This window comes from Trichechus manatus, unplaced genomic scaffold, assembly GCF_000243295.1.
Source record: "Trichechus manatus latirostris isolate Lorelei unplaced genomic scaffold, TriManLat1.0 scaffold00102, whole genome shotgun sequence".
Lineage (NCBI taxonomy): Eukaryota > Metazoa > Chordata > Mammalia > Sirenia > Trichechidae > Trichechus > Trichechus manatus.
This window is the reverse complement of record NW_004444038.1, coordinates 5321794-5344827: the sequence shown is the minus strand read 5'-3', so window position 1 is coordinate 5344827 and position 23034 is coordinate 5321794. Positions and strand designations below refer to the sequence as shown.

Here is a 23034-nt window from a genome sequence, read left to right as displayed (position 1 = left end):
GAAGGACATCAAGCTTGGTAAAGTAGAGGGTCAGTGAAAAAGAGGAAGACCCTCAATGAGATGGACTGACACAGTGGCTGCAACAATGGGCTCGAGCATAGCAAGGATTGTTGAGGATGGTGCAGGAGTGGGTAGTGTTTTGTCTTGTGCATAGAGTCGTTATGAGTCGGAACCGACTCGACGGCACCTAACAACAGCAACAGTTTTTACGTCCAAATGGGTCACCTTGAGGGGAATATACCAAACCTGTTGCTGTCATGTCAGTTTCGACTGATAGTGACCCTACAGGACAGAGTAGAACTGCCCCATAGGGTTTCCAAGGTTTTAATCTTTATGGAAGATCTTTATCCCATGGAGCAGCTGATAGGTTCGAACCACCAACCTTTCAGTTAGCAGCTGAGTGCTTAATCACTGTGTCACGAGGGCTGCCAGATGGGAATGTGACCAGTTTTTAAGTGGCTGAGATAAACCATCTGTGTTCTAGTAGCTGTCATGCAAAATTTTATTTACTCTGGTATGCTTAGTGCCAATTAAGTATGTTTTAGAACCGTCTTGGCTAACCAGATGCTACTGGAGCGCCTGTGTTTGCTTTGTGGGGTTTTTTCTTTATGTCTCTCAAGCCCCAGTGGTGTGTTTCTAAAGAAAAAACTGTCTACATGTTTATCTGCCGTCCATAAAGGAGTCTGATTACAGTCTGTTCTCTCTGTCATTGTCGGCAGTAATTGGTCAGGCAATGCAATGCTTTTATTTCTGTACATTTCCCAGCAAGCATATGTCTCATCACCTGCAATTCATTTTCCATTTGGAGATTTGGGATCTTTCTACTGCTACAGACTATATGAGAACTTCCCACTCTAATGTCCAAATGGGATACTATTCACTTAGAAAAAGAACAATTCAGAATTTTCGTTTGTTTGTTCTTGGAAGGATCATGTTGTGTAACAAATCAGACTGCAGCAAGAAAAGATGAAATTACTGGTGGAAGGATTCATTCTGCTGAAATAGTTTACCTCGATTCTGATGAAAGCTACTGTGCAAGCTGGGCTCGGCTGATTTTCCTGGATAAATAAACATGAATTTCTCTCTTGTTCTAAAAATGCGTATTTGGTCTAAGAGGTCTAGTCATCCATTCAATAATTACTGAGGATCTAAACCAAACCAACCCCAGGGCCGTCAAGTCGATTCCAACTCAGAACGACTCTATAGGACAGAGTAGAACTGCCCCATAGTGTTTCCAAAGAGTAGATGGTGGATTCGAACTGCCGACCTTTTGGTCAGCCACTGAGCCCTTAACCACTGCACCACCAGTGCTTCACTAAACACCTGTTACATGCTGTATACAGCAGTGAACAAAACAAAAGTCCCCAGATTTGCTCTGGCTCCTTTGCTGAGACTAGACTGAAGGGGGAGGTCAAGAGAGAAGATATACTCATTTGAAGGCAAGCGAAAAATGCAAATGAAGTCAGATATGATGGCTTGGGCCCTGAAGGAAACAGTGGATGTCTGTCGTGCATACAATTTAAAAGTAAGGCTGATGAGATTTATCGACATATCAGGTGTAGGGTATGGACGAAAAGCAAGCATCAACAGTCTTCACAAGTTCGTTAGTTTGAGACACTGGAAAAATGGAGCTGCCGTTAACTAGGATGGAATGGCCACATTAGGAGCAGGTTGGAAGGGTAAGGGTTGAGTTCAGATAATCAAATTTGGATATTTTAAATTTGATACATCTATTAGACTAGTACTTTTCTAATTTTGGAGGAAAAAAACAGCTCCCTTTTGGTTGAATGGACATGGGAAGTCAGGAGTGGAAAGGAGGAGCATGCTGTCACAGTATAGGGAGAGCAATTAGGGTCACATAACAATGTATGTATAAGTTTTTGTATGAGAGACTAACTTGAATTGTAAACTTTCACTTAAAGTACAACAATAAAAAAAGAAAGCAGCTCCTTTTATTTCCAGTTCATGGGCTGATACTTTTGTAAAATAAAATAAAAATGAATTTCTAGAATTATGAAATTGAAAAAGACAAAGACATACAAAATACAAGCCCCAGTTTGTAACAGATTTAACAGATTGAAATTAAACCTTCGAATTGCTATAGAGCTTTCTAAATGCTTCTCACTGCAGACTGGTAATAAAAAGTTAATGTATCTGTTGGTCCACAAACTACACTTTAAGAAATGCTTATTATCATTCAATCAGTAATGCTTAACTTCCTTTTTATTCATTTGAAGTAAATTCAGATACCATAATTTAGAACAATTCTTTCAAAAAATTGACCCTACACTATTTAACTCTAATATTTCAGGCATAGCAAAAAAAAAAAGAAAAGCAAAAACTCAAACCCATTGCCTTCGAGTAGGTTCTGACTCACAGTGACCCTATAGGACAGAGAAGAACTGCCCCATAGAGTTTCCAAGGAGTGACTGGTGGATTCGAACTGCCGACCTTTTGGTTAGCAGTCGAGCTCTTAACCACTGCGCCACCAGGGCTCTAATATTTCAGGCATGGAGATGAGGAAAACCATGCTTCCCACAGTGGCCAATTTATATTTTACATGAACTTTAACAAAGAAGGGTATACTAATCCTGATTATCCAGAAACAGAAACGGAGAATAGAGCAAAGACTATCTCTGAAGACGGTCCACTGTGTGGAGGAGTTAGATCCATGACTCAGGCAAGCAAGTTGGTAGGCAGTATTTACCAGTTAAGCTTCCAGACATGAATTAAACCTCCAGTGAGGTATATAATCACAGACTGTGATCAGGGTGCTAAAGAAAGAAGACCGACAATGATTTAATCTAAAAGGTCTAGAAAGGTTTACTTAAAGAGCTGAAGTACATTTGAATGGAGTTTACGAAGTTAAGTGTTTTATGGGGGTAGAAGCAGAACTTTAAAGGAAAGAAAAACAGCTTTAAAAAGTCCCTATTGCAAGAAAGAGGGCAATAAGCAAATAATTTTTATATAAATGGTTAAGAGTTGTCAGCCCTCGTGTTCAGCTGTCAGATCATGACGAGTCTGAATCTAGATTCTAGACTCTAGAATAAGGACTGGGGTCTTCTTTCCATGAAAAATGATAAGCTGTAAGAGAGTTTTAAGACTGGGAGTACCAAGACTACATTTATACTTTACAAAAATTACTCTGGTTCACTGCGAAGATTCGATTGGAAGGGAACGAAGATTTCCCTTGAAAGTTAGGTGGCTGTTGGAGAAGTCCAGAGAGGGGAAGATCATGGCTTTGATGAGGATAGAGGTCAGCAGATGGAGAGTAGATTAAATGGATATTTAGGCGGCAAAGCCACTTGAAAAGCAAGCAAAAGAAATACAAGTCATCTCAAGCAGTAGTCTTACAGTACTGTAATTACGAAGTGAAAAAATAAAAAGAGTCACCACAATGCTGGGAAAGACAAGAAAAGAGAGTAAAAATAATATACACCTTACAAAGCAATCAGGAGGTAAATAAGTCATCAGGTTTCACCACTCTATGCCAATGACTTAATTCCACTAGTTTTGATAGAAGTATGTTTAATTTTACGTGTATTTACAGTGGCATGCAATTTATCTAAGCATTTGGACGATATACTGCATTTTCCTAGGCTAATCAGCAACTGACAATTTATTACTTGTTGGGAAACCTCAGGCTTCACATTTACATGAAAATTACTTAATCAATTTCTCAGTAGACTAGGAAAGAATGGGTGTTATCAAAAAAAGGGATAACAGTGTGCATAATCATATTTCTCTACAGACATTTGGACTGACCTGCTCTGTGCTGAATATAGCAAAATCAGAGAGAGAGGGAGGCAAGGAGGGAAAGCGATGGAGGGATGAACAGAGAGACCAAGAGGGAGAAATTACAGGGTACCTAAATTACTGTCAGTACTGGAAGAAATAACACACAGAAAAGGCTCCAGAACCACAGCCAATTGATTCTCCATGCTGAGCCTGCCATCCAAATCATATTACTGATTCTTCTTATCAGACATCTGTGTATAAATTACTTATCTTACGAAGACATTTTCTGATAATTTAGAGCAACAGTGTCTTTTCATCCACATAGAGAGGCAGTTCTACATGCACAGTCGGCTTATCCTCTCTAAATTCCTGTACCAGGTCTAGCAAGCTAAATGAAAGCCAATGAGACAAACAGCACTGTTGTAAGTGATTGCAGATCCTGCCGGCTCTAGCAAGATCTTGCTTAGTAGTCCTGACGGAGCAAAGTTTAGTAGCGTTGAGTATTCAGATCTATCCCGAGGGTATGGACTTTCACTGAACAACTCTGAAATTTGGATCTTTGCTGAACTCATCTTACAACTGAACCGGAAGAATGAGCCTGAACTCTAAGGAATCCACCTTAAGCCACCACCACTACCAGAACCACTGAAAAGCCCTTTACTTCTAATATTTGCAGCACTGAAGGGTGACCAACATATGCAGCAAGACCAAGCTCTGCAAAAGGCAATTGCAAAGGCACTCACGTATATCTGATTGTTCCCAAAGCGCTTCTGGATTTCATAAAGCAGGCTGCTGTCGTTCAGCTCACTGAGCGTGGCTAGGTCATCATTTGGAGCAGGAGGCATTAGCTTGACCTGGGGAAAAAAACAAGTATGACAAATTCTAATTGCTACCAGACCAACTTTTTTCACAGTCAGATGTTCCATTTTCAATTACTTGTCCAAAGTTTAAAGACCACACGAGCTTGAAACTCTGTTATTAAAAGATGAAATGGTTCACTTAGAAGGAAGATAAGTCAACAGCCCACAGAGAACAGTATTCAGATCAGAGTTTCTGTTCCGTAACTGCAAGTGTGCACACATATTCACACATGCACACATGCCCTGAACGTCACTGTATGTCATCCAAAGTCACTAAGTTTTTCATGATCATTTCAGCATGTTGGCACTTCCTGTTCTGCACTTATAATTTAGACAATTCTGCACTGTCCTGAGTCGTTTGTGGGGCGGGCAGATGAAAAGCTAATATATGTGTTGTGTTTCCAAAGCTAAGGCAGAAGTTCTCATAGTATTACTGTAGGCACCGGAAGGAAGCAAAGGGAATGGAATTTAGTTTGTGAATACAAACACGATGAGACCAGATTTCATTAAAAGTAGACTGCAGATCTTTGGTTTATGTATTTTTTATTTTGCTCTATATTACACTTAAGATTAAGGTAACTGTGAAATTAAGATAATGACTTCTTAAGGTAAAAAAAAAAAAAAACACTTTACTACTCAATTTAATATACAGTGACGGAATTTAAAAACTGGGTAATATTTCAAATACAAAAAAGGCATTATACATTATTCAATTAGATTATCATTTTCAGGTTAGAAATGGGCAATCTTTAACTTCACACACACAGGATGTGCTTTAAAAATTGTACTTTGGATATTTTATAATTACAGTATTGGTTTTCTCATGACAAACACCGAGGAGGAAAAAGAACCAGTGTATTCTTAGCAATGCCCCTGTGAGTTAATCGATGCTCATGGTAAATTGTTAATAACAGCAAATTTATCTATTAATTGCATGTATCATTTCTAAATAACTTGAATTTAAATATTACTGTTTATCATCTAAGTGCTTATAGAGTGAAAAATATTACACATTTCAGAAACTAAAAACACTAAATTTAGAGTTATTTCTCTATTATTAGTGAATATTTCGCAATAAGTAATATTTCCCAGGAGTTCATGAAATCAGTCCATTGCTTTCCCCAGACTGTTCCCACATCTAGTGCATTAATAGTCAAAACTCAAGCTCTTTATTGAGAATCTGGAAACGTCAGAAGAGTGGTTTATTACGTCTTCCAGCTGGTAGAGTGTCGTGGCACTGCCACTCTGGTATTGGAGAGAAAAGAATTTCTATAAATGGAAAAGATAATGTTTCAATAAAATGCTTCTTTATAAAGAAATTAATTTTTTAAATATTTCAGACCTCAGAAATATCAAGAACCAACCCCTTCCCTATTATCTTCTTGACTTTAGTAGCTTTTAAGACAAATGCATTTCAAAATATCTTCCAGAATGAGTCTATAAACAGCATATACCATTGTCTTATTAAAATCAGTTACCATTTGAGTTTAACGCTAGCATTTTAACGCTGTTGGATATGTGGATGTACCTATTCAAGTTGTTTTAAGAGTGGCATCCAAAAAAGTGGTACATTTTGCTGATAAAAATACACGTCGTAAGGTTTCAGCTCATCTGTACTATCTCCTGAGTCGTTTAAAACAATTTTGGGATAGAATATGCTATCAGTTCCTTAACATTATACATTTTGTTCTACTTTAGCCACTTTCATAGGGCAAGGTGCTGTCCAGACTGACAGCTCTCAGGGAGAAGTACTAAGGTAAGCATAGCCAAAAGTGCCTCTGACCTAGCCTTCGGTGAGGCAACTAGTGGGCTTCTTGACCTATGCAGTTTTAATTCTGTGCTTCATCTGTGATGCTAATTCAAGTAAAAATCTTAGACTTCATTTGAATACAATGAATACTACATTTATTCATTTTTATGTTTATTAATTTTTATAAATGTTATTAATTATGTGAACTTCACTATTCCACACTTTAATACTGGAAAATACAACCTCGTCTAAGAGGTCAATTATTTATACTTACCTGGGGGAATGTGACTGAATACCAGTTAGATGGCCTCCCAGCTGTGAGATCTTAACCGTTTTCTTAACATCTGCCCAGCCTCTTTCAGTTCTCTTACAAGACCCCCGGCTCATCACCCTCCCAACTCCAAAGTGATCTCCCATGATCTGGTCACTGGGTCACACACTCACACACACACACACACACACAATGCACCACCACAGTTACTTTTAAGAATAAAAGATTCTGAGTGACTGGTTTAGCCTTCTTTTTTCTGTAAAATATTCGGATATTTGAAAGAAATAAAACCACAGACTATATAATAGATTTTCAGAGTGATGACTACAGTGTCAGCTCGAAATATTCAGGAATTAAAGTACTGACTGAACTTACATTCCTGGTATATAAGCCAAGACGGCAAAATTCAAATCCTTGTAAAACAATGTGTTTCTTAGTGACCACTATAATGCACAATTGATTTACAGGGATTATAAATAAAAGAATAACCTGTGCGTTCATTAATTGTTCTTTGTAACGGACATTAGAGACAATGTTTTAAACAGATACGTTGATTTTAAAACATGACTTTATAAGACACAACTGGCAGAAACACACTAAGGATGCCCTTACCTGCTCGGGCTGGGCAGAACCATTCACCATGGTGTTTTCAGGAGCACCGTCCTGAGACTGTTGCTTACATAGACCTTTTGTTGCATCTTTGAACATAATGTCTTTTTCCAACAAACTGTCTTGCTTGGCAATTGGTAACACCAGGGGACTGCTACAGGAAATAATCAATACTGTCATTAGTTCCCTTTTGCTGCTGCCATATCAATAAAAAAAATACTACAACAGGATGGCTGGGCTATAGAAGGTTATTTTATTCAGGTAAGAAACTTTTTCTCTAAACTGCAGGAATAAAAATCGGTGCAAAACTGTAAACTGTTCCACTAACTCCGAATTTCATACATTTTCACCGTTAAAAGAAAAATATTCATGTCAACCGTGAAAGAAAATGATCATGAATGTATAAATCTGACTGTAATAGATAGACAAATCAATAAGCAATTTAAAACCTAAGGTTGAAATGCATGGCTGAACGAAGCAAGATATTTAAACTCGACAATGGACTGCAAACAACCGATAAAAGGCAAAATTATACAATTAACTAAAATATTATTCATTTTGTTGTTATTGTTAGGTGCCATCGAGTCAGTTTTGACTCATAGTGACCCTATGTACAACAGAATGAAACACTGCCTGGTCCGGCATCATCCTCACAAACTTGGCTAAGCTTGAGCCCATTGTTGCAGGTCCTGTGTCAATCCATCTCATTGAGGTTCTTCCTCTTTTTCACTGACTCTCTACTTTACGAAGCATGATGTCCTTCTCCAGGGAATGGTCCTCCTGATAACATGTCCAAAATACGTGAGACAAAGTCTCTCCATCCTCACTTCTAAGAAGCACTCTGGCTATACTTCTTCCAAGACAGATTTGTCTGTTCTTCTGGCAGTCCATGGTATATTCAATATTCTTCACCAACACCGTAACTCAGATGCATCAATTCTTCTTCAGTCTTCTGTATTCGTTGTCCAGCTTTCACATGCATATGAGATGATTGAAAATACCATGGCTTGGGTCAGGCACACCTTAGTCCTCAAAGTGACATCTTTGTTTTTAATACTTGAACAAAGTCTTTTGCAGCAGATTTGCCCAATGCAATATGTCGTTTGATTTCTTCACTGCTGCTTCCCTGGCATTGATTGTGGGTGGATACAAGGAAAACGAAATCCTGGACAACTTAATCTTTTATCATGATACTGCCTATTGGTCCAGTTGTGAGGAATTTTGTTTTCTTTTTTTTTTTTTTTCCATACTGAAGGCTGGAGTGTAGTCTTTGATCTTCATCAGTAAGCGCTTCAAGTCCTCTTCGCTTTCAGCAAACAAGGTTGTGTCATCTGCATAACTCTTGTTGTTAAGGAGTCTCCCCTCCTCTCTCTCCCCCCACTTCCCTCTCTCGCCCCGCATTTCCCTCTCTCTTCCCCCTTTCCCCCCATTCATATAGTCCAGCTTCTCTGATTATTTGCTCAGCATACAGATTGAATAAGTATGGTGATAGGATACAACAGTGACACACACCTTTTCTGACTTTAAACCACGCAGTATCCCACTGTTCTACTAGAACTGCCTCTTGGTCTGTGTACAAGGGTTCCTCACGAGCACAATTAAGTGTTCTGGAATTCCCATTCTTTGCAATGTTATCCATAGTTTGTTATGACCCACACTGTCGCATGCCTTTGCGTAGTCAATAAAACACAGGTTAACCTCTTTCTGGTATTCTCTGCTTTCAGCCAAGAACCATTTGACATCAGCAATGATATCCCTCGTTTCATGTCCTCTTCTGAATCTGGCTTGAATTTCTGGCAATTCCCTGTTGATGTGCTGCTGCACCTGCTTTTGAATGATCTTCAGCAAAATTTTACTTGTGTGTGATATTAATTATATCATAAGCTATATATTCTAAGATCTATTACTAGCAATTGCAAATAGGTAAAAGTACTCTTATTTGTATAAGAGAAAAGGAATCTAAATAAAACAACCTGACTGAATAGCAACATACTAGCTAATCATGCACATGTTTTCTACAAGAAAATGCAAAACATTTGCCTAGGCTGACAGTATAATTTCCACTTTTGCTTTAGTTTACTGCTCCACTTTTAAAGCATATTTTATCCATAATCATTGTGATTAACACTAACTGCCATATAAGTTCAGTTCTATATATTTAGAGCTTCACACATTCTCCATTTATGGAATTCAGAGAAGCATGCATTAAAATGTTATTTTCTAGAAAAAATGAACAATCTAACTAATCAGTGATATGTATTTCAATACTCATTAAACGTTTATCCATCACAGCAAAATGTTTCTGACATAAGATTAATTTTAAAATAAGATGTAATCACGTATATAAAGTGAGACATAAACTCAATAAAGAAAAAGAAATATATAAAGGACAAGAAGAAATATGCCAGATTAATATTAGTTTCATCAAAAGGTAAACTAATTAATCATTTTTGCATGCTTCTCTATTTTTTCTCTGGTTTCCAGATTTTCTTCAATGGGCAAGTCATATTTTGATTATAGGAAAAAATTTATTACTACTAGAAATTTACCCATGGAAAAATAGGAGTGAAGTAATCTATTTTCTAAAAGAAGACCAAAGGCCTTGGTAAAGCAGACTCCATAAATGTAAAGAAAATGAGATAGCTTTCATCCAACAGTAATTTAGATTAATACAGGAGAGATAGCTTTAACTCCAACAGTGGCGAAAATGTGATGGGAATGTATCCGGGGACAACCAATTACTGGATTTATTCAAGACTTACTTATTTCTATAAACATAAAAGTCATCTCATGCAGATCAAATGTGCCCATAGCTACTAGGATTTTATTTCTGAAAAATGAAAAAAACAGGAATGTGTCAAAATGAAACTAACAAAGGCAACAGTTATTGCCCATTATAACTACAGCTCCCTAGAAGCGAGGATGGTGGGACTATGTCTCACATACTCTGGACATGTTATCAGGAGGGACCAGTCGCCGGAGAAGGACATCATGCTTGGTAGAGTAGAGGGGCAGAGAATAAGAGGAAGACCCTCAATGAGATGGACTGACACAGTGGCTGCAACAATGGGCTCAAGCACAACAACGGGAGGATGGCACAGGACCAGGCAGTGTTTCACTCTGTTGCACACAGGGTCGCTATGAGTTGGAACCAACTGATAGCACCTAATGACAACAACATAACTACAACAGTTTTAGAAAACTATAGAGAACGAATAAAATTTGCTATATTGAGTTATGTTAGGCCAACAAAGAAAAAAAATAGAAACAAATGTGAAAAAATGGCATAGGTGAACTAGTTATTCTGATGGTTAAAATAATGGTCCGAAAAGATAGTTCCGAATTTTAGTCTCAGAAATACCAAACCAAAACCAAACCCCATTGCCGTCGAGTCAATTCCGACTCATAGAGACCCTAGCAGACAGAGGATAGAGTTTCCAAGGAGCTCCTAGTGGATTTGAACTGCCGACCTTTTGGTTAGCAGTCGTAGCTCTTAACCACTATGCCGCTTTTGCCAAAGGAATTTAATTAATCTTTTGTGTTTTTCTGCATCTATAAAAAAGACAATAATCCAAAGATTAATGCTAAATGTTACAGGTCTTGGAGAGTTTTGAATTAATTGCTATTATTTGCCAAAAAAAAAAAAAGAAAACAAAGACCTCAGTTTTTATAAAAGAAAAAAAAAAGTCTACGGTTTAAAAAGTTTTGATAAAACATCACTAGTACCTTTTAAAAAATACATTTTTCAATATGATATTTGTGCCTGGATTGGAAATTATATTGTTTTTATAGTATTTTATATTCATCTTAACAGCTCCAGACAGATATCTGACAAGAATTTTTTAAGCATATATGTGTGTGTGTGTATAATGTATACATGTATATATGTGTGTGTATAATATATATGTATATATGTGTGTGTATAATGTATATATGTATATATGTGTGTGTGTATAATATATATATGTATATATGTATGTTTACAGCTTACTTTGTCAGGAAATAACTAAATTAAAGAGAATTGAATACAGTGGAATAAAGGATATCATTTGAATTATATGGAATGAGAGATATCATTGCTGATGTCAGATGGATCTTGGTTGAAAGCAAAGAATACCAGAAAGATGTTTACCTGTGTTTTGTTGACTATGCAAAGGCATTCAATTGTGTGAACTGTAACAAATTGTGGATAACATCGCAAAGAATGGGAATTCCAGAACACTTAACTGTGCTCACGCGGAACCTGTACATAGACCAAGAGGCAGTCATTTGAGTAGAACAAGGGGTGCTGAGTGGTTTAAAATCAGAAAAGTTGTGCGTCACTGTTGTATCCTTTCACCGTACTTAATTCAATCTGTATGCTGAGCTAATAATCCTATTAGAGGAAGACTCATTCACAATCTGTGATATGCAAATGACACAACCTTGTTTGCTGAAAGCAAAGAGGACTTGAAGCACTTACTGATGAAGATCAAAGGCTACAGCCTTCAGTATGGATTATACCTCAACTTAAAAAAAACACAAATCCTCACTACTAAACCAGTAGCAACTTACGATAAACAGAGAAAAGATTGAAGTTGTCAAGGATTTCATTTTACTGGAATTCACAATCAACGCTCATGGAAGCAACAGTCAAGAAATCAAACAACATCGTGCATTGGACAAATCTACAAAAGACCTCTTTGAAGTGTTAAAAGGCAAGGATGTCACTTTGATGACTAAGGTGTGCCTTATCCAAGCCATGTTATTTTCAGTCGCCTCACAGGCATGCGAAAGCTGGACAATGAATAAGGAAGAGGGAAGAAAAACTGATGCCTTCGAATTATGGTGTTGGCGAATGTCTTAGTTATCCAGTGTAGCTAAAGCAGAAACACCACAGGTGGATGGCTTTGACAAACAGAAATTTATTTTCTCACAGCCTAGGAGACTAGAAGTCTGAATTCAGGGCTTCCAGCTCCAGGGGAAGGCCTTCTCTCTCTGTTGGTTCTGGGGGAAAGTCCTTGTCATCACTTTTCCCCAGTCTCGAAGCTTCTTAATGCAGGGACCCCAGATCCAAAAGACATGCTCCGCTCCTGGCTCTTCTTGCTTGGTAGTAATGAGGACCCTCTCCTCTCTGCTCACTACTTTTATATCTCAAAAGAGATTGACTCAACATACATCCTAATCCTGTAGATGTGTCCTGCCTCACTAACATAACTGCCTCTAATCCTGCCTCATTAATATCATAGAAGTTAGGATTTACAACACATAGGATAATTCCATCAGCTCACAAAATGGAGGACAACCACACAATACTGGGAATCATGGCCTAGCCAAGTTGACACACATTTTTAGGGGACACAATTCAATCCATAACAGGGAAGAATACTGAATATACCATGGACTGCCAGAAGAATGAACAACTCTGTCTTGGAAGAAGTACAGCCAGAATGCTCTTTAGAAGCAAGGATGGTGAGACTTCATCTCATGTACTTTGGACATGTTATCAGAAGGGATCAGTCCCTGGAGAAGGACATCATGCTTGGTAAAGTAGAGGGTCAGCAAAAAAAGAGAAAGACCCTCAATAAGATGGACTGACACAGTGGCTGCATCAATGGCTCAAACATAACAATAGTTGTGAGGAAGGAGCAGGACCGAGCAGCATTTACTTCTGTTGTACACAGGGCCACTGTGAGTCAGAGCTGACTTGTTGGTACCTAACAACCACGTGCATATATGAAGCAAGTTTTGGAAAGGGTCAAGCCTTACATTTACTAGAAGTATATTCCTCGTATGTATTTATTTTGCTGAATAGGAATTTAAAGAATGATAGTAATATGAAACAACATTATCTTCATCCATTTACATTAAAGAGGCATTTGATTATCTATTGTATTTTCAGCCACTTTTAGTAAGTGAATTAGCTAGAATTTGATAAAGGTTACTAAAACTACCCGATCAAGCACACACACACAATCTATAAGAAGAGAATGATGACATATAAGAAGAGAAGAAAATGATGTGAGTATATGGTGGTAGATGAAACGAACTACACTGAAATGTAGCAAGTTCCAATTTCCGGAGATGTTCAGACTTAGAAAAAGAAATGCAAATGCATCCCCTTTCCCTCCATCTTTATTCTATGCAAATCTACTTCTTAATTGAGTTTGAGAAGGCCAACTAAATGTTCATCAACATTTGAGGGATAGTGTAAATGGTTTAAAAATTGGTAATCAGATTAAACAGTATTCAAGTCTCATTCATTCTCTGTATTCTGTGGCATTTCTCTCAGTCCCCTACTGGACTACAGAATTATTTTCTATACGCAAATTCTTAGGGAATTCACTGATACCTTTGTCAAGACTTCATGATTGCGTTCTACAGATTTTTAGCAATGTAGTCATAAGATTTGATTAGTAACCAGGCTGAATGTCTTTTAGGATTTATTACACAAGAAAGAATTTTACGTATATCAAATAAGGTATTACGTGAAAAAGCCCTTTGTAATCTAAACTGTAATATACAAGTATGAATTATTATTATTGAAATAACTAGCTGTTTAATTATTTTCTTCAAAATATTAATCTGAAATAAAACCACACAAGAAAGTTTATCCCAGAATTCCCTCATTGTACATAGTAGAATACAAGTTGCCAGCTGGGACACTTTTAAACTGAAAGAGGGCTTTATTAATAATTATATGGGTAAACAGGCTTAAATTCAGATTAGAACAAACCAAGCCATATGGTCATTCTAAACTAAAAATAAAAACCAAACCCGTTGCCATCTAGTCTATTCCTACTCATAGCAACTCTACAGGACAGAGTAGAACTGCCCCATAGGATTTCCAAGAAGCGGCCGGTGGATTCCAACTGCCCACCTTTTTGTTAGCAGCTATAGCTCGCCATAGTTCTTAACCACTGTGCCACTAGGGCTCCTCTCGTTATGAGATTTCTTTTGATAGTGATGGATGTAAGGGTGATTCAGGTGGGACATTAAAACACACCGAGTCAGAGTGTCATCATGACCACAACTTCTCTTAGGAAGTGTCTTAGAACTTTGAGCCAAGGAGTGAGACAATCCATGGGGATTGTCACTGGGCTGCATGAATCAGAAAACACACTATAGGATCTTAACAAAGTGGAAGTTCATTCTTCTTTCATAACAAAAAGGCCAGAAATATGCAGCCTGGGAATGAATGGTAAGCTGTTCAAGGAGATCTTCAAGGACCCGGTGCTAACTTCCTATTCTGTTACTCTTAGCATTGACTTTTATTCTTTGGTTGCAGGAGAGCGTCTGAATCTCCAGGCCGCACATTTGTGTACCAGGCAGGAAGATAACGGAAGGACACAAAACGAAAGCGCTGCCAGATGAATTTGTCCCTTTGAATCCAGAGAACAACAGCTTTCCTTGGAAGCTCTACCCAGTTAGGGTTGTTAAACCAAAACCAAACCCACTGCCATCGAGTCGATTCAGACTCGTAGGGTAGAACTGACCCATGGGGCTTCCAAGGAGCAGCTGGTAGATTTGAACTGCCGAACTTTTTTGGTCAGCAGCCAAGCTCTTAACCACTATTAGAGGCATAATTATATTAAACAAATTATTGTTTATCTGAAATACAAGTTTAACTTGATGTATTTTATCTAGTAATCCTAATACACCCAGTAGACTGCCACCTATAATTCAGTGGCCAGGATAGTGTCATATGACCAATCTCTGCTTCAAAAGAATCTAGGTAGCTGAGTATGTTTAACCAAGCACTTCCCTATATGCAACAAAATTGTGCTTCTAGTAGTAAGGGTAGGGGCCCTGGTGGCATGGTGGTTGAGAGCTCAGCTGCTAACCAAAAGGTCAACAATTCAAATCCACCAGCCTCTCCTTGGAAACCCTAGGGGGACAGTTCTACTCTGTCCTATAGGGTCACTAGGAGTCAGAATTGACTCGAAAGTAATGGGTTAGTAGTAACGTTAAAGGGAAGATTGGATAATATGTAAATGACTAGGGTGATTCCCACACATAACAATAGAAGCATTTGAACCTGCTCTCAAAGAAAGTGAGTCCAGTTAAAGAGTGGTTTTGTTTGGCTGAGTTTATCCAATGGACCACAGAACTTTTGTTTGGTTGAGGGGCCAAACAAAAGTACCATACGGCTCTTGCTTTGCTGAGTGGCATTTACAAATTTGGGGCTGGAATGAATGACTCTGGTTAACAAGGAACCTGCATAGTCTCTAGCACTCTTTCTCATGGACCTTCTCCCAAGCAGTGCTAGATTTTGCCATTAAAAGACTGCTGAGTGCAGTTTAAATAATATCATCCTTTAACACTTCCATTGTCTCACTTCTGGTAGACTCCTCATTTCATAGAGTCAGGGCAGAGTACCTACGATTCAGTTCTATTCTGAGGAATTAAAAATGGCTCCTTGGCAGAGAAGTGACCAGAATATTTCTATTTAACATCATGTTAGAGTTCTGAGTTAAGCTAAAAGTTACCAGCACTGGGTCAAGGAATTCCCCAGACCTTCATACAGAGGCAAGGAGCAAAAATCGGATTGCTCTGAATCAGTTCACAGCTGTTCATGGCATGGTTGTCAGCTCTCAACTATGTGTACAGGGGAAGGCACCAAGACTAAATTTGCACTAAATTCTTGTGCCTTTGTTCTCAATGTTCTATATAGGGAGTGGACAGTACATCAAGGAGCCCTGGTGGTGCAATGGTTAAAGCAATTGACTGCTAAACAAAAGATCAGTGGTTTGAAACCACCAGTGGCTCCGTGGGAGAAAGAAGATATGGCAGTCTGCTTCTGTAGAGATTTAGAGCCTTGGAAAACTTATGGGGTCACTATGAGTCGGAATCAACTTGATGGCAGTGGGTTTGGTTTGGTTTGGTTGTGGTCAGTACATCACCTGCCTGTCTTATAGGGATCAGATCTCATGCAAGTACTTCCTCTCTGACACAGAAGTTTTACATTTGCTTAATGCTGTCTCTTGTTCTCTGAGGAAACCCTAGTGGCATAGTGATTAAGAGCTATGGCTCCTAACCAAAAGGTCAGCAGTTCAAATCCACCAGGTGCTCCTTGGAAACTCTATGGGGCAGCTCTACTCTGTCCTATAGGGTTGCTCACTATGAGTAGGAACCAACTCGAAGGCAATGGGTTTGGTTTGGTTTTTTTTTGGTCTCTTTTTCTCTGAAGATTTGCCACTTCAGATCAACACTAACTGATTAAGGATAAATTTTGAGGACTATCTTCAGTTAGAGATGTTTAATTTTTTTTCTTGTATTATCCTAAGACAGAATCAGTTGAGCAAAAACACATAAGCAACAATGGGTTTGTCAAGCACCCTAAGGTCCAATGACAAAGGAAGATGCTTTGAGCTAATCATCCAAGGTCTGAGGTGTAATTAAAAGTGCTTTCTTTAAATGAAGCTTAGATAATGAGTTTTCACTCCAAATCCCATTCCTGCTCTTAGAGAGAAAAGTCTCTAAATACGATATGGTTTCCTTTTTTTAATGATAAGCACCATCAATTTTGAAACGGACATACATATTACTTATTTCATAAATGAAGCTAGTTTAAGATGATTAATGCTTCTGAGCCTCACAACTCATTTATTCAACACTAGTAATAAAATTCCATATATAAACACAAAGGCTATGATGGAAGTGCTTTGTATGTTTGTATCACTCAAGGCTTGTTGTCACACATCCCTCTGGGCAACATGCTAATAAAATCCAGAGACTGCGCACAGCCAGCTGCAGCTTCTCTGACAATGACAACAGCAGTCCAAGAGCTTCCAAATGACTGCAGACTCCAGGGCCAGATAGCTAGTCGGACTTCATCTCAGTCGATGCTAGTTTACTGTTCAGTGGTGACGGACGCTGTGCTGATTCGGAAAACGCTCAGGTCGCTCAGGATCAGTGGTAAACTCACAAGAACGGCTGCCTCACAGGAGTAACAAGAGAGGCCTGCGTTAAACCGGCTGGAGCAAGAAAACCCATGGTGGCAGCACAACTGTACCCAAGAGTCTTAAAGTAACAACACGCACTTCAATATTGCTTAGCTAAATGTCCTTGTGTAAACTGCAAGGAGGCATTTCCATGATGAAGGTCCTCAGGTGCAGTGTTTAGGCATAGGTGGAAGGTTATCTCCTTCATATGTAAGAAGTTTTTTTTGTTTGTTTTGTTTTTTAATATGAACTTCATGGCAAAATTGTGTGTACTCTGAAGCAGGGGACATGCCCAGACAATCTCCCTGACCCTGTTCCTGCCTTAGGTTAGAAAGCATGAAAAAAAGAGTCCAAAGTCTTGGGTTCTAATCGCAGCTGCCACTTACTAGCTCCTCCTTTAGGCCACTCACAACACTGGGTGTCTGTTTTTCCATAAGTAAAATGTGGAGAATTATGTCTATCTATCCTAAACCATGGATTTGAAATGCAGATTGAAGGAAATGATTATATTAAATTGCTTTGGATAATCAAATCACATTTATTTTCAAATGGAGTGACTGAAGCTTCAGGAGAAATTCTCATGTTGTCCTAAGTTGACTGTGTTCAATGAATTCAGTTGAACTTGCCTCATAAAAGGTGGCACCTTCAAGACCTGCCACAAAATCTAATCCCTCTAAGCTTTTCGTGAGTTTTGTGGTTCTACTGAGGTCAAGCACGAAGGCACGTTGCATAACTCGTAATTTCACTCAAAAATCCCCATGACTTATTTCTTCTCATTGATAACCCATTGGCTGAAGTCACCCTGCAATCTGCTCCTCCTGGGCTTTTTGTGCAGTTTACTGCCTTGAGCCCTGCTGAGTTCTGCCTCTTACCCTTCCATTCCTTTTCCAGGCAGAGAACAGCTTCTCTCCATCTAAAGTGCAAGATGACTAGGAAGCCCTAGAGGCCCAGCCCCAGAGCAACCTAATCAAAGGATTCACCCAACCAAAGCTAGTCTTTACTGAGATTGGATTTTCTCTCCAGCTGCTTAGAAAATAAGATTTTTCTCCATGTGGTTATAATCAGTCTAAAAGCACCAAGTTGAAGGCCTAATTCTATTTTTGTCTTAGCTTGTGGGCAGAAGCCTTTTAGTCTTTGATGATTATTGCTGGTAGTTCACAGATGAATGAAGAACTTTTTTTTTCCATTTCTCAAGCACTTATAACAAGCCAGATACTGTTCTAAGTGCTTTATAAATATTAATTCAGTCTCAGAAGTAACAACCTCAAGCGATAGTTATTATCATCATCACTCTCATTTTACACTTGAGGAAAAGTATCAGAGAGGTTGACTAAATTTCCCAAGGTCACAGAGCCAATAAACGGCAGAGCCAGGATCCAAATCATGACAGCGTGACTCTCTAGCCTATATCCATAATCACCACACCACACTGCCACACAGGAACACATTGGGAGCAATTCCAGACCCTCAGTGTGAGCAAGAGCAAAGGGTTGCATGGATGGCCTGACCTATGGAAAATAATGGCTCCAAACTGTTTCTTTGCACTCGAAGCTCTAGCTGAAAAACACTTCGGCAGCAGACTGTATTGCAAAGTAACCTTGAAGCTCATCATTTTTGTAGAAGGGACATTTTTTTCCCAATGACAGACTATCTTCTTAAATTATGCTAAAACAATTCTCCTAAATTGGCTGAAAGGAAATAGGCAGTTAAACTGATAATGCTCCACACCTAAAGCTACCCAAACATAACAGTGAGACCCATCAACAAGCTCTTCTCTAAAGCCAAATTAGAGTATATAAAACTACAAATAAAAATGATCTTTTAGAAATGCAAATCAAAACTACAATGAGATACCATCTCACCCCAACAAGGCTAGCATTAATCCAAAAAACACAAAATAATAAATGTTGGAGATGTTGTGGAGAGAATGGAACACTTATACACTGTTGGTGGGAATGTAAAATTGTACAAGCACTTTAGAAATCAATTTGGTGCTTCCTTAAAAAGCTAGAAATAGAAGTACCATACGATCCAGCAATCCTGCTCTTTGGAATATATCCTAGAGAAATAACAGCTATCACATGAATAGATGTATGCACACCCAAGTTCACTGCAGTACTGTTCACAATAGCAAAAAGATAGAAATGACCTAGGTGCCCATCAACAGATGAACAGATAAATTATGGGATATTCACACAATGGAATACTACACAATGATAAAGCACGATGAATCTGTTAAACGTAACATGGAGGAATCTGGAAAGCATGATGCTGAGTAAATTTAGTCAGTCACAAAAGGACAAATATTGTATAAGATCACCATTGTAAGAACTCAGGAAAAGGTTTAAACACAGAAGAAAACATTCCTTAATGGTTCAAGGGTGGGGAAGAAGAGGGGTATTCACTAACTAGATAGTAGAGAAGAATTATTTTAGGTGAAGGGAAGGACAACACACACTACTGGGGAAGTCAGCACCACTGGACTTTAAAAAGCTAAGAAGTTTCCTGAATACAACCAAACACTTCAAAGGGACAGTGTAGCAGGGGTGGGGGTCTGGGGACCATGGCTTCAGAGGACATCCAGGTCAACTGGTATAACAAAGCTTATTAAGAAAATGTTCTGCATCCCACTTTGGTGAGTGGCATCTGGGGTCTTAAAAGCCAGTGAGAGGCCATCTAAGATGCATGAATTGGTTCCAACCCACCTGGAGCAAAGGAGAATGAAGAACACCAAAGACACAAGGAAAATATTAGCCCAACAGGCAGAAAAGGGCCACATAAACCAGAGACTCCATCAGCCTGAGACCAGAAGAACTAAATGGTGCCCGGCTACCATCAATGACTGCTCTGACAGGGAACACAACAGACAGTCCCTGACAGAGCCGGAGAGAAGTGGGGTGCAGAACTCAAATTCTAGTAAGAAGACCAGACTTAATGGTCCGACTGAGACTGGAGGGACCTCAGAAGACATGGCCCCTGGACTCTCTGTTAGTCCAAAACTAAAACCATTCCGGAGGCCAACTCTTTAGACAAAGATTAGACTGGACTATGGGACATAAAATGATACTCGTGAAGAGTGTGCTTCTTAGCTCAAGCAGACACATGAGACTAAATGGGCAGCTCCTGTCCAGAGGCGAGATGAGAAGGCAGAGAGGGTCAGGAGCTGGTTGAATGGACACAGGAAATCAGGGGTGGGAAGAAGGAGTGTGCTGTCACAGTATAGGGACAGCAGTTAGGGTCACGTAACAATGTATGTATAAATTTTGTATGAGAGACTAATTTGAATTGTAAACTTTCACTTAAAGCACAACAAAACAAAAAGATCTCTTAGTGAAAACCATATAAGATTGAATAGGTGTGGGACCTAAGACAAGTTACTTTAGCTCTCAGCCTCAGTTAATAAGCATAAAATGGAGATAGTCATAGAATGGGGAGGACCAAAGAGGGATTGATGCATTTGAATTATGGTGTTGGCTAAGAACGTTGAGTGTGGCATGGACTGCCAGAAGAACGAGCAGATCTGTCTTGGAGGAGGTGCAGCCAAAGTGCTTTTTGGAGGGAAGGATGGCAAGATGTCATCTCACATGCTTTGGACGTGTTGTCGGAAAGGATCAGTCCCCTAGGGAGGGACATCATGCTTGACAAAGTAGAGGATCAGGGAAAAAGAAGAAGACCCTCAATGAGATGGACTGACACAATGGGCTACAACAATGGCCTTAAACATAGCAATGATTGTGAGGATGGCGCAGGACCAGGCACTGTTCCCTTCTGTTGTACACAGGGTCACTGTGAGTCATAACCAATTTGATGAAACATGACAACAATAACAACAGTCACAGAAAGCAGGACTTGGAACCTGTTCATTCCTGGTTGGACCCCCTGCTGAGAATTTGCGTTTCCACCTCCAGACATACTGAATCAGAATCTACATTTTAACAAGATCCCCAGGTGATTCTTATGTATACAACTATGTTTAAATAAGATCACCAGGTGATTCTCATGTACACAACTACATTTGAATAAGATCACCTGGTGATTCTTATGTATACATCTTTTAGCAAGATTCCCAGGTGATTCTTATGTATACATCTACATTTTAACATAAGAATCACTTGTGGATCTTGTTAAACTGTAGATTCTGATTCAGTATATCTGGGGTGGAAATGCAAATTCTCAGTAGGGGGTCAAACGGGCACAAACCAGTTGGAAGCCGTGATAGAAAGTTCTTCAAGGTGTTGTTTTGAGGTTTAAAGGAAATTACTCATGTAAACCACATTACAGAATATCTGACACTGGTAACTGCACAATTACCAGCTGTTATCATTGTTGGTATTATTATTAATAAGTAAAATTCTGTAATTCTTAAGTGAACTGCTCTATTCAGTTTTATGCAGAATTTTGTGGCTTCCATATCAAGAGTTCCATGAAATGAAATGTTAGGAACACAATTTGGCACATAGCAAAATTGCTCAGCAATTAAAAACCGTAGGAGACCATTTCCACGTTCAGACACCAAAGGCCACACACAGCAGCAGCTGTTTCATCAGCAGCAATCAAAGTAAATGAGGCACTGGGATCCATCCAAGGACAGGGATGGAAAATACAGCAAGGAGAGGAGGAACTCAGTCAGAAGGAAAGAAAACACAGAGTGGGAAATAAGAGTTAAGTACGGAAATAGTTGTTGTAGATTTAAAGATGAAAAGGGCAGGCTAAAAGGATTTGGGTTTAGAGATACAGATTTTTACAGTTGTTAGAACCTTTGGAGTTAAATCTAACTTGCTCATTTTTACACACGAAATTGAAGGTCAGGTAACAATTAGAGACGTTATTAATATTTACTGAGATAGAAGAAATCTTACAAAACATGAACTATAGATGAAATAAAGATATAACCCCAAAATATGCTGATTTCCTGTTCATTAAATTTTTAACCAATCATAGACAGTTGCTATGGATAATGAGTAAAACGGAAGTAAAGTTCTTATGCTGCATAAATTGAATTTACTGAACAAAAGGCTCAAAGAACAATACATATGAGTTGAGAGTAGAAAGGAAATTTTACTTGGATTCTAAGTAATAGAAAAGCGAAATGTTCAATTCTTAAGATATTAAGCAAAATATATTTTGGGAAAATAGAAACAAATCAACTTGATAATGCAAAGAAATAGGAAGTCGGAGTTCAAACTGAGGAAGAAATATGGGCAACTGTAATCCAGGTGAAGGAATTCAGGGTGAAGTCCTCAGAATGAGGGCTTGAGAGAAAAGGTGAAAAGCAAAGAATTATTGAGGAAAAAAAGAGCAAAAAAGGCTAGCTGAATATCAAGGAGTAAGAGGACAAATCCTTTTATTATCTTCCTACCCTTTCTAAATCTCAATTCCCTTGACATCCATCTCCACTGTAATGGGTAAGACTTTGTCTTCACACCCTCCTCAGGACTTGGATTCAGAGGGGACCCACATTAATATACCTTTGCCAACTCAAAATACAGTTGTATTTTTGTTTTTCTCCCATCTCATATAAAAAATCCCTGCCGTCAAGGTGATTCCCACTCATAGTGACCCTATAGGACACAGCAGAACTGCCCCATAGGGTTTCCAAAGGAGCGGCTGGTGGATTCGAAATGCTGACCTTTTGGTTAGCAGCCGAGCTCTTAACCACTGCACCACCAGGGCTCCTTACTAGACGGTATTTTAATAAACAATGACTTGAACTTTCTAAAAAAGAAACAGACCCATAGAGGGGTAGTTTTCAGTATACAGGTCTTGCACTTCTTTTGTGAAATTTACCTGTATTTCATTCTTCTTGATGTTATCGTAGATTAAATTTTTTATTTGATTTTAAGATTGTTAATTTCGAGTCTATTGAAATACAATTCATTTTTG

The 23034-nt window shown here is 38.7% G+C and overlaps 1 protein-coding gene across 1 annotated transcript in view; it reads right to left on the bottom strand.

The window, feature by feature from the left end:
• Positions 1-23034, bottom strand: part of MYO16 (myosin XVI) — a 637778-nt gene that overhangs the window by 431215 nt on the left and 183529 nt on the right. The window contains exons 10-11 of the mRNA XM_004382940.2: positions 7232-7382; positions 4482-4592 (exon numbers count right to left, since the gene is read on the bottom strand). Coding sequence (XP_004382997.2) covers positions 4482-4592; positions 7232-7382 — 262 coding nt within the window. The remainder of the gene's footprint in view (positions 1-4481; positions 4593-7231; positions 7383-23034) is intronic.